Here is a 13190-nt window from a genome sequence, read left to right on the forward strand (position 1 = left end):
TCAAGAATTTATGGATTTAAAGAAATCCAGAGTATAATCCTATGTAAATTTTTGTAACTTTAATGTCAGATATAATTTTTAAAATGTAGAAATTAAAGTTTGTGAATTTTTAAAGGTTTTAAGGTGTTTTAAGTTAATAAACCTATTAATATGTTTTACCTGGATATAATGCCGATGTTGTCACTTTGGCATATTACAATTGCCAGCCATACTCCCAAGTACAGTTTTCTGATATAATTTTTTTTATAGAGACCTGTTGGTTCTAGTGTAAGTTAAAAATACTAAAATTTCTAAAAATAATTACACTTTTGCCTCAATTATGTTAACTTAGAATAAGGTTTTGGGAGTAAAGAATCAGAGTAGGAAAGGAAATAAGGGACTGGATATTTCATATATTGCATAGCGTTGTTAGTGTGGGGGAGATTTTTTTTTTTTAGAGCACATTCTCCAGGGAAAAACAAGCCAATTATATTATTCGACCTAATTGCTTGAAATAATTAGGTAGGACCTTTAGGCTAGATGGCCTTAACTGTACTATTTTATAAAATGGGATTTAGTCTCATTGTTAGAATTTTTCATTTTAGCATATTCTAAACAATGAACTTAAAATACTGTTAAAATATGTCAGAGATAAACCAAACTCCTGTTACGCATATAGGTGGTTTTGATTTTTGTTTTTTCAGAGTGCTGCTGCTACAGCTGCCACCTTGGCACTCCCTGCAGGTGTGACTCCTGTTCAACAGATATTAACAAATTCAGGTAATTAGAAATAATGGAACTGTTATACATGTATTACTAAGAAAATTGTACCTTCTAGCCTTTGCTTTGTCTTCATTGAAAGACAGAACACCCTAATTTTTTTTTCCCATTTGGCTTAGGTTATTAAAATAAGATTATTTGAGGGTTATATCACATTAAACTATAATCTATAGTTAATAGATTATATTCTGTAGTTAATTATAATTAAACTATAATTTACTGCTGAGGAATGCAGTGGAGAAGATGAGAATTGCACTTGAGCTTTTGATCCATGAATGAGAATTATATTATTGAATGAAGTATGATTACAGAGAAATGCTAATTTATTTAGTTAAAATTTTTTTTAAATTGATTTTTTAGGTAGAGAAAGAGGAGAAACACCCATTTGTTCCGCTTACTTATGCATTTATCGGTTGATTCTTATATGTGCCCTGATGGGATAAAACCAGCAACCTTGGTGGATTGGGACGATGCTGTAACCAACTGAGCTACTCAGCCAAGGATACTTATGTTTTTGATAAACACATTTAACTTGCCAAATAAATTAAACGAGTCATATGAATTATTTTGTGATATCAAAACAATCCTTAATAGTGTCTTAAGAACAAGTTTATTGTATTCTGTTTTACATAGTATCTGTATAGAATGACAAAATTTACTGGGATTTTTGGCATATTAATGTTTGAAGAATTTACATGGATTTTAAGTATTTTCTCTGTAATCTTTACAATTTCTGGTTATTTTGTTAATTTCTAAATTCATGAGGAATAAACTAGGGGCTTATCTTGCTACATATTTTAATAAAATATAATTGTTCACATTTTAATTCAGGGTTTTGTGTCGTTTAAAACAACATATTAGAAGGATTCAGTTCTATATGCATAAGTCAGTCATACAATTAATGTTAGGTGTCAACAATAATTGGTTCAGCAAACTTTTGTTTTTAAATAATTTTCAAGCTAAAGACTACGGTACTTTGGTTCAAGATACTAATGAACTTTATAGTTCCATTTTTTTAAAGATTTAAAATTAACAGCCTCTGATCTGACGTATTACTCACTCATGAGTCCTAACATGTTAGCAAAGATAATGTAAGTTTTAATTAACTCTCTTAAACTGTTAAAACTTTTGTTGGAAAATAGCTTTTTAAGAATGATAAATAAGGGAATGTATTTGAACATGAATGGAAGTCAGAGAAGTTAAGGATTATAGTTTACTGTGTATGGAGGACAGCCCTTAAAATTCATAGACTTTTGACTTGATGATTTCTGTGGTGTTAGGTGGTTAGACATTCACTATGAATTCATTTATTTGAGATGGTAACTGCTAAAATGGTAACTTGGAATACATACATTTTGCTTTAGGCCAGCTTCTTCAAGTGGTCAGAGCAGCCAACGGTGCTCAGTATATCTTTCAGCCTCAGCAGTCAGTGGTTCTACAACAACAGGTTATACCACAAATGCAGCCTGGTGGAGTGCAGGCTCCTGTTATACAACAGGTAAAAGAATCATTCTAAATTCATGTATAACTTGCAGCTTAATTTTATTCAATATGTTTAAGACTAAATTGATGTTATCCTTACTCACCACTCTCCATGCAGCCTCCTAAGCTAGTTATTCAGCATTCGTTCAATAAGCGTTTACTCTGTGGCTATATGTTAAGGTTTCTGCAAGAGACTGGAGATTTAGAAGTGAATAAGGCAGACATGAATCTAATTTCATGATACTTGTATTATTTTTTGGAAGGAGGTATATGGAATCCTTCCTTTTTTTTACCTCCAGTATCCAAAGTGTCATGAAATCCTACCAATTCTTTTATAGTTCCTTTTTTTTGGGACTGCATTTTTAACATATTTATAGTTCCTTAATATTTGAAACTAGTTTTCTCCGACTGTTATTTCTTTAGTTCATGCTCTCATAATTTCTCACTTAAAATACTCTCTTCTCCTCTTAATTTCTCTGCCTCCAATCTTGTGCCCTCCTAACCTGACCCTGCTACTTTATATGTATAGTCATTGTTCTAAAAAAAAATCTTAAAATCTTTTAATGACCTCCCATTGCCTGTTGGGAAAAGTCCAAACTCAGCGTGGTTTATATGACTTTTTTTTTTTTCCATGCTATATTTTGATCTCAGGTTTAATTTTTGCATTAAAATTATTGTTAGCTGCTTCAGCTGTTAACAAATACCTGCTTGTGTGCCTGGTATTACTGTGAGGACAAAGATGAAAGAGAAATGGTTATTGTCTTGAGGAATTTATGTACTTAAAAAAAGATAGTAAACACATAATGTCACTATACAAGTACCATGATAGAAGTCAGGTCAGAGGAGGAGCATTAATCCAGCGTATTTATAGCTTTCCAAATTTTGCCCCGCTGTTACTTCTGGGGTTCACTTGATGTTATTTTGCTATTTAGAAAGCCGCCTTTGGCCTTCCTTCTAGAAGTGCCCTTTACTCCCACCAGTCAAACTAAACAGAAAAGCCTGGCTAATCTCCCAAAGCACAGATAGACACTCAAGTATTATCTACTTAAGAAAGGCTTCCCTGACTGTGCCTAGTCGCCCAAGCTGAATATAGTAATCTGTCCTGTGTTCTCATAATACCATTATCATATTTCTGTTACATCTACTTTTTCAGTTATGTTTTGTCTGTTGCACTACTAATCTGTAAACTTAAGGGAAATACTATCTCATTATTTTTGCATTCCTTTAACCCAAGGCAAGTAATTGCCATTCAGTGCTTTTTATTATCTGCTTTTTACTTTTTAACTATAGTTATGAATATGTTTGTTTTAACATATAATTAATTGTTAATTTTTTTTTTTAAAGTTGTGGTTCACTTTAGAATCCTAGAGTGCAGATGTTGGAACTTTAGAAACCATCTGATCTGGTGGTTCTCAGTTGTGGTTGGATGATTAGAATCATCTGGGGAGCTTTAAGTAAGGTGAAAAGATTTTATCTTACCCCAATTAAAGCAGAATATTAGCAGTGGAGCCTGTGTATTAGTATTTTTTAAGTTACCAGGTGGTTATAATTTATAGCCAGGGTTGAAAGCCCTTGATCCTAGTCTAACAGCAAGGTGACCAAAGTCGAGAGAGGTTAAACAGCTTGCTTCTGCTACATGTATGTGTGTGATCTTGTGTAAAATTACAACGCAGAAGTTAGATTTTCAGTGCAGTTTTCTTCATAGGGAGGCAGTGTAGCATTATAGTAAGAGCAGAAGTAGAAAGCCTAGATTCAGATTTTGCCTTTTGGTGACTACAAGTCTGAAAAGTTACTAAACATCCCCATACGTTAAGGAAAGAAACTTCTAACTTGTGTAACTCCTGGCCTGCCATCTGGCATATATATAGCAAGTGCTGAACAAGTAGAGCAGTTATCTTCAGAAAATCTTTTTTCCTTAGACGTTTGAATGGTAAAATGGAAACGTAGTGAGCCACTACACTAGTTAAGCATTTCTGTTTTGCTTTGGTACTTTTAACTTGTATGAGATGGCCATTTTTGGTGCTTCTTCAGCATTTGGGCCTATTTCTGTGTACCAGGTAATGAAACAGCTGCTTGATCCTTTTAATTCTTTTCTAATATTCGGTTTTCTTTTGCCTTAGGTACTGGCTCCTCTTCCTGGAGGCATTTCACCACAGACAGGTGTCATTATCCAGCCCCAGCAAATCTTATTTACAGGAAATAAGACTCAAGTTATACCTACAACAGTGGCTGCACCTACACCAGCACAAGCACAGATACCTGCAACTGGCCAGCAGCAACCACAGGCCCAGCCTGCTCAGCAGCAGGCTCCATTGGTGTTACAAGTTGATGGTACTGGGGATACATCTTCTGAAGAAGACGAAGATGAAGAAGAAGACTATGATGATGATGAGGAAGAAGACAAAGAAAAAGATGGAGCTGAAGATGGGCAGGTAGAAGAGGTAAGTTTCTGGTTAAAGTAAAAACTTGAATATAGGATTTCAAATATAAAGTTTGTTCTAATGTAGTAAGGTTTTTAGAATGTTCCTGTTCATTTACCTTCATAAAATATTGTTCAGATAGCTGTTAATAAAAATGAATGTATACCAAATTGTGTTTAAAGCAGTGGTGGAGATAGTCTATGTAATTCTCATTCTTTGGCTTGTGCAGTCGTGATTTGGCTTAAACATAAGACATTGGTAGAATGGATAGATGTGGTTAATCTTTTGCTTCAGTAATTAAAAATGGACAGCAACATTTGGGAAGAGAGGATGCTCTTTCACTAGATGTGACAGATTTTTTTTTAGAACTTTCTTTTGGTCCATGTTCCATACCATTCCCTTCGATAACCTTATCTACTTTTAGTGTCTATCAGTTGAATATCCTTTCTTACTCATTTTTAGCTGTTCATTAAAAGCATATAAATCTTTTTTTTCTCAGTGTCCCAGCTTAGTTACTTGTGTTCTACAGTTTTAATTCTGTTTTGTAACCTAAGATGTAAGCTTCTTCGTTATCTCAGTACAAAGTTCCTCTGAATAATCTAATATTTTTAGTATACTTTTAAAATTAAATATTGAATAGATATAAATGAATAAAAAATATTTTAAAATAGAAACACCTTAGTGTCCATATCTAGTTTAGAAAAATTCTTTTTTTTTAAACAGATACTCTTCCCCCACCTCCCCGCAAAGATTTTATTTATTTATTTTTAGGGAGGCAGAAAGGGAGAGAAACATCAGTGTGTGTGGTTGCCTCTCATGCGCCCCTACTGGAGACATGGTCTGCAGTCCGGGCATGTGCCCTGACTGGGAATCGAACCATAACCCCTTGGTTCGCAAGCTGGCAGCCAAGCCACTTAGCCAAATGAGCTAGCGCCCCATTTCTTAATTGAAGCCCCCTGGGTGTCTCTCCTTAGTCCTCTTCCTTTGGCCGTCAGAGTAATCATGCACGTGAATTTTGTGTTTTTCATTAACTTGCCTTGTATTTTACCATATGCATATTTGCTCGCATATTCTGGAAGAGCATATTGTTTACTTATACATACCAATGTATAACATAATGGAATGAATGTGTATTCTGGAAGTTTTTTTTCCCCTGAGGTTCATCTAAGTTGTTGCATATACCTATAATTATTTTCACTGTTTAATATACTGTAATTTATTTATCTACTTTTCTCATATGATGGGCATTAGAGTTGTATCTACTTGTTTACTGTTACAGTTTTAAAATATTCTAGTCTGTGTCTTCTGAGGACAAATATGCAAGAGTTTATCTAGGTGTTAAACCTGAACACTGAATTGTTGGTTCCTAAGGCACGTGCATCCTCAACCTAACGATAAAATGCCAAACTGTTATACTAATAACTCCTGCCATTTGTTATATACTGGTGCATATGTCTACATGTTTTCACCATACTCGATATTGTCAGACTTCTTATTTTGCCAGTCTGATAGGTAGAAGGTGTGGTGTTTCATATTGGTTTTAATTTGCATTTTCTTGATAATTGATGAGGTTTAGCCTTTTAGATTCTTTCATGTGTTCTTTCTAGACAATCAAATCAAATGAAAAATGATAATTTTTCTTGCCTTGCTGGCTAAGCCCTCCAGAACAATATTGATTAGGAATGATGATAGGCACCCTATCTTTTTGTTCCCCCATCAGCGGAGGACATGCTTACTGATTTTTAGAGAAAGGGGAAGGTAGAGATAGAGAGAAACATCAGTGTGAGAAACTTGGATCACTTGCCTCACACATGCGCTGATCAGGGACCGAACCCGCAACCTTTTGGTTTTTGGGACAATGCTCCAACCAACAGAGCCGCACTGGCCAGGGCAGATACTCTTATGTTAGTCATAAAAGGAATCATTTCTATGGTTCACTCCTTTTTTTGTTTTTTGTGTAAATTTATTGATTTAGAGAGAAATGTTGCTTTTTGTTGCTCTGCTTATTTATGCATTCATTGGTTGAGTGTTACATGTGCCCTGATGAGATCAAACCCACAACCTTGGCATATCAAGATGGCGCTCTAACCAGCTGAGCCTCCCAGCCAAGGCTGTGGTTCCCTCTTAAGTATAATGTTTATTATAGGATTTTTATGGAAACCCTTTATCAGGTTAAGGAAGTTTCCTTCTATTCAAATTAAGAGCTTTGCTTTGTTTTCTAAACTATAAATGAATTGAATTTTATTAAACACTTTCTGCAACTATTATATAATCAGATCATTTCTTACTCATAATCCATTAATTATGAATTGCATTCATTAATTGGTTTTCTATTTGTGAACCAGTTTTGTATTTCTGGGATAGCACAACTTGATCATTACTTATTAACCTTTTTATGAATTGTCAAATTCCCTTTGTTCAGGACTTTTGCATGTATAATCATGGATGATACAATCATCAATTTTCTGTTCTCACACTCTTACCAGGTTTTCAGGTTTACAGTAGCAGTAGTTTTATAAAATGAGTTTTGGGGAGTGTTCTCTTTACATTTAACTCTTTTTTTTTTCTGAAGATTATACTTAATTCTTCTGTGAATATTTGCTAAATATGCTGCTAAAAATATCTGGCTCTAGGAGTAACATTTACTTTGTTCAAGTATACTGTTACTTTTTGAGACAGTTTGGGTAAGTAATGCAGGCGTACCTTTGAGAATAATGCGGGTTTGGTTCCAGACCACCACAATAGAGTGAGTTCTAATAGTTTTGCTGGTGGAGGGTCTTGCCTTTGATTTGTAAAAAATGCAACATCTGTAAAAAGCACTATAAAGCAGAGCTTGATAAAACAAGGTATGCCCGTATTTTTCTAAGTCTGTATTCATCTAAATTTTTAATTGATTAACAAAGTTAATGATATCTTTTTGATGTCAAATCATTTGTAGTCATTTCCTTTTTTATTTCTCATTCCTAATATTATCTGGGCTTTCTTCTTCCTTTTTTTGTTTTTGTTTTTAAATTTATTTATTTATTTTTTCAAATACATTTGTCTCTGCCTACCCCCTACCACTTTCCCTTGCCCCCTCCCTCCCTCCCTCAACTCTTCCCCGTTGGTTTTGTCCATGAGTCCTTGCTATATGTTCCCCTTTTTTATTTTTCAATATTGCTAGAGGTATATTGATTGCATTAATGTTTCTAAGAATCAGCTTCTGGTTTTGTTTATTCTCTGTAGTGTGTCTTTTCTTATTTTATGAATTTTTGTTCTGACTTCACTGTTTTATTTGTAGAGAACTCAATCTGTGTGATGTGTGTATCATTTGAAACTGGTTAACAGTTGCTTTATGTGGTCAGTTCTTGCGTATACTTCCTGTGTATTTGAAGAGAAAGTGTTTTCTGCAGTTGTTTTGTTTTCTGTATATGCCTCTTAGACTGTTAGTATTTGGGTGGGGGGATAGTCTTTATCCTGATTGATACTTTTTTCTGTGCTTGCTCCATGCTTGACTCTACTGAGTGAGAGAGATATGTTTAAACCTCCTACTATGATGGTGGATTTTTTTTTTCCTCTCATTTTTGCTTTTTATATTTTGAGCCTAAAAATGGGTTACATAAACTTAAAATTGTATTTTCCCAGTGAGCTAAACCATTTATGATTATATAATATCCTCCTTTATGTCCAAATTTTTATTTTATTTTTGCCATAAATTCTGTTTTGTGTGATACCAACAGGGCCATACCAGCTTTATTGCAGTTAGAATTTGCCTGGTATAGCTCTTTCCCCTTAAAATGTTTTGTATTCTTAAACTTTAATATGTCTTTTTTGTCTGGAATACTGCTGTGTATGCTCTCCTGCTACAAAATTTTTATATGGGCAAGGGCAATTGAATAGGGAAAGAGTAGTCTTTTCAACAAATGGTGCTTGGACAACTGAACATACACGTGGAAAAGAATGAAGTTGGATGCCTACCTCACCCCATATACAAAAATTAACTAAAAATGAATCAAAGACCTAAATATAACATCTAAAATTTATAAAACTCTTAGAAGGAAACGGAGCAAGAGCTTCATTACTTTGGATTTAGCAATAGTTTCATAGATATGACACCAAATGCACAAGCAATCAAAGCAAATATAAAAGTGAACTTCGTGGATTAAAACTTCCACCCATCAAAACTTCAAGTGAAAGAGAACCTACAAAATAGAAAATATTTGCAGATTGTATACCTGATAAGGGACAAACATCCAGGATATATTGAGAACTCCTAAAACTCAACCAAAAACAAACCTATTTAAAAATGGGCAAAGGGCTTCATACACATTTCTTTAAAGAAGATATACAAATAGACAGTAAGCATGCAAAAAGATGCTCAACATCATTACTCATTTAGAGAAATGCAAATCAAAACTGCAAACAGATGCTTCACATCTACTAGGATGGCTATCATAAAAAACGTTGGTGAGAATGTGGAGAAATTTGAATTCTGTATATTGTTGGTGGGAATATAAAAATGTAGCCACTGTGGATAATGATTTGGTGGTTCCTCAAAAACTTAAGCATAGAATTACCATGTAATTTCACTTCTAAGTATATGTGTAAGAGAATTGAAACAGGTGTTCAAACAAAAGCTTGTATATGAATGTTTATAACAGCAGTGCTCACAAAAATCTGGAAGATATAAGTAACCCAAATGCGCATGAACCAATGGATGGAAAAATAAAATTGGTATGTCCATGTGGTGGAATATTATTTAACCATGAAAAGGAACAGAGTACTGGTGTATGCTACAGCATGGCTGATCCTGTATTATGCTAAGTCGAAGAAGCCAGACGACACACTGTACATGTGTGTCTGATTCCATTTCCATGAAGTATCTGGAATAGGTAAACCTATAGAGACAGAAAGCATATTAGTAGTTGCCAGGGATGTGGAGAGGTGGGAATGGGGAACTGGTAAAGGTGGTGAAATTATTCTGGAACTGGATAGCAGTGATGGTTGCACACATTATGAAGGGTGACTGCATTGTACACTTCAAAATGGTGAATTTTGTATTATGTGAATTTGACCTCCATGGTGTTTTTTTTGTTTGTTTTCTGGGGTTTTTTTTTTTACGCTTACATGGGTGATAATCTATTTTAAATTAAAGAACATACATACATATACATGAGTGAGTAGGTGTAGACCTAGACTTAATATCATCTTTCTTAGAAATCTGAGTTGTGTCTTTTATCTTCTGCCACAATGGTGGTCAAGTTTAACATAGCTGGTTATTTTATGATCTTAGTCTTTAATTCTTCTTGGCTGAGACTAATGCCCTACCCGACCCCATGTACACACACATGCACACTTTAAATTTAATGGCTTAATTACTTATACTCCAAGCTGCCACCATCACTTTGGTAACATGCTAATTTGTAATCAGAGTTCTAGTCCTTAATGGAAGACAAGCCAGACTGCTAGCTTATTTTAGCACTTTTCCCTTTTAGCTTTGCCATTGCTTTCCTTTTTACATGGCAGCTTCTGGTGGTACATAGAGCCATTATCTCATTAAATGCTCACATTTTCAAACCTAAGAAAGAAGAGCTACCTTTAAACATCTTCAGCAGTTACTGCAGAGAATTATCTTCCTGTGCTATTCTGAAAGAATCAACGAAATAAAGTTAAACATCATTTCAGACTTAGAGGTTATAGATTAACTATTTTCCTTGATGTGTTTAATGTCTTGTTGGAATTGCAGTAACATTAGCTAAATCAGTGCAGCCAATTAACAATATGTTTGTGGTATACATGTATGCATCATCAGGCCCTTGGTTCTCAAAGAACATCAAGGTCATTGTGTTTATTTTCATTGAATATTAGAAGGGCCCTTTTCTAATAATGCCTGAAGAATAAAAAAAAAACTTTCCCTTTTTATTTGTAGGAGCCCCTCAACAGTGAAGATGATGTGAGTGATGAGGAAGGACAGGAACTCTTTGATACAGAAAATGTTGTTGTATGCCAATATGATAAGGTAAGGATTTTATCATCAGATTTCGGACATTTTTTTTCTTTTGTAATGTCTTCCCTAAACATCCTTTCTGCCTTGTTCAAATATTTGGGCAGCTGATTGATGCTTTAAAAAAATAAAAATAATTTTTATTGTATTTTTCTTCCTTTACCAATTTACTTACCTCCTTATGCCCCCCTCTCCCCAGCAATCACCACACTGTCGTCAATGTACATGAGTCCTTTTTCCTTTTTGCTCAATCCCTTCACTCTACCCTTCCCCTGCCCCCAGCCTTAGCTGTCGTCCTGCCCTCTGTCTACTAGTCTTTCCCTATTTTGCTTGTTAGTTTAGTTTTTTCATTAGATTCCACATGTGAGTGAAATCATATGGTATTTGTCTTTCTCTGACTGGCTTACTTCACTTAGCATAATGTTTTCCAGGTCTGTACAAACTGTCACAGCGGGTAAAATTTTCTTCTTTCTTACAGCTGAGTAGTATTCCCTCATGTAAATGTCCCATAGTTGTTTTATTCACTCGTCTACTGATGGACACTTGGGCTTCTTCCATTTCTTGACAATGGAAAGTAACACTATGGTGGTAAATAACGCTTTGTTCGTTTACCATCACCAAGGTGCTCATTCCTATGTTCTTTTGAATTAGTTTTTTGGCTTCCTTTGAATATATATTCCCAGAAGTGGAATCACTGGGTGAAATGGCTGCTTTCCACAGTGCCTGCACCAATCTGCATTCCCACCAACAGTGCAAAGGGTTTCCCTTTCTCCATATCCTTGCCAGGTGTGAGGTGATATCTTTTTGTGGTTTTAATTTGCATTTCTCTGATGACTGTTGACATTGAGTATCTTTTCATATGTCTATTGGTCATCTGTATGTCCTCTTTGGAGAACTGTCTGCTTAATATAAGCGGTATAAATAAAAACATGGTTGTAGTTTAGTAGATTATTTTAATAGAATGAGAAATTAATTTGTGTAGCTTTACATTTTAAAGATTAGTTATTAATGAAATTGGGAAGAGAGTTAAGTCCCAACTTGTTACCAAACTAAACAACCACTTCTGAGTTGTCCTTTAACATCAATAATAACTCAGTGAGATAATCGTCTTTCTTTTGGCCTTAATTACCTCAAAACTAAAAGGTTTTAATTGAATCTCTGCAACTTTTTTTTTATTGCTAAGGAGAGAATAGGGCAATAAATAAGGCAGAAAATTAACTAACAAATACATTTTTACTGAGAATTATTTTTAAATTTAGCTTTGCTTTAGTTTGGTATCTTTAAGGAATTTTTAAACTAAGTTCTGTGAGAATTAGCCTTTTAAAAAGATGCTACATTCCAAGTATTGTTGTTACAGTTATAAGCATTATTGTTGAGATTTTTGTTATTTATTGAAACATTTAAATAACGTTTGTTTTATCACTATAATAATTATATTTATAATAACCTACAAATTACACTGCATTTATAATTCAATTTTAGCAGAGCATTACCAAATACCGCAAGCTCTAACAAAAGCAACTGAGTTATGGGTTCAGTCCCTAGTTAGGGTGCATGCGAGAGGCAACTGATCGATGATTCTCCCTCATATTGATGTTTATCTCCCTTTCTTTCTCCCCCTTCCGCTCTCTCTAAAAATAAATTAATTCTTTTTAAAAAAGCAACTGGGTTTTGTTTGTAAGCTCTACCCATTCCATAAACAAATATTCATTAAGTACCTGAATGTGCCAAGTACTGGAGCAGTTTTCGTGATCATACAGACTTTATGCCCTGAATGAATTTTCTTCACTAATGATGAAAATTCTAAATTTGTGTTGCTTTTATAGGAATGAATGTTATCAATAACCATGATTATTGCAAACATATCTGTAGGGAACATGTCAAGACAATGGGTCTTGTCATTTCCTAAAGAAAAGGTGAAGTCAAGCTACTATACATCAATGAAATGATAGAATAAACTCAGGATATTGAGTCAGAGTTATGAGAACATTCACTTTTGTAGATTATGACTTCTGAGTGAGTGTTCTTAATACCTGCTACCAGACACATTATAGTAAATGTAATTCCTTGTTACATTCACATAGAGAAGAGTATTTAGGTTAAAACAGGACATAACAATAAACTTTTATCGTCAAGAAGTCTCAAGGGAACCTCCTGCAACCAGATTATCAAGAATACAAGTTTCATGATAACAAGATACCAGATTCTTCAGGCAAGCGAGGACCTTTACCTGAGCCTGATTGAAGAATACGCTTCTTAGTATTTTTCATATTTTAAGAGAATGGATGTATTCTCTTTTGGTACAAGTTGTACACATAATATTTTAAATGTTAAAATAGGTTATTTTAATGTTTTAGACTAAGAAATTGAAAATAGCTTTAAATAGTGTATTGAGTGATAAACAGTTTTAAAGTTTGCAGAGATCTAATTTTTAGAATTAAATGAATTCTGCAGATTGGGGTGATGGGGGCTTGATTTTTTAAAAATTCTTTTATTTTTAAGTCAACAGCAAAGAACAGTGGTGTTCTATGACTGGTTAGAATGGG

At 34.2% G+C, this 13190-nt stretch overlaps 1 protein-coding gene across 1 annotated transcript in view; it reads left to right on the forward strand.

The window, feature by feature from the left end:
* GTF2A1 (general transcription factor IIA subunit 1) overlaps window positions 1-13190 on the forward strand; it is a 44536-nt gene that overhangs the window by 17528 nt on the left and 13818 nt on the right. Inside the window, exons 5-8 of the mRNA XM_054567189.1 lie at window positions 684-759; window positions 2124-2257; window positions 4362-4682; window positions 10570-10659. Of these exons, the coding sequence (XP_054423164.1) occupies window positions 684-759; window positions 2124-2257; window positions 4362-4682; window positions 10570-10659 (621 nt within the window). The remainder of the gene's footprint in view (window positions 1-683; window positions 760-2123; window positions 2258-4361; window positions 4683-10569; window positions 10660-13190) is intronic.

The sequence above is a fragment of the Pteronotus mesoamericanus genome, unplaced genomic scaffold (genome assembly GCF_021234165.1).
Source record: "Pteronotus mesoamericanus isolate MK-2021 breed Mesoamerican mustached bat unplaced genomic scaffold, CSHL_Meso_final contig_182, whole genome shotgun sequence".
Taxonomy (NCBI): domain Eukaryota; kingdom Metazoa; phylum Chordata; class Mammalia; order Chiroptera; family Mormoopidae; genus Pteronotus; species Pteronotus mesoamericanus.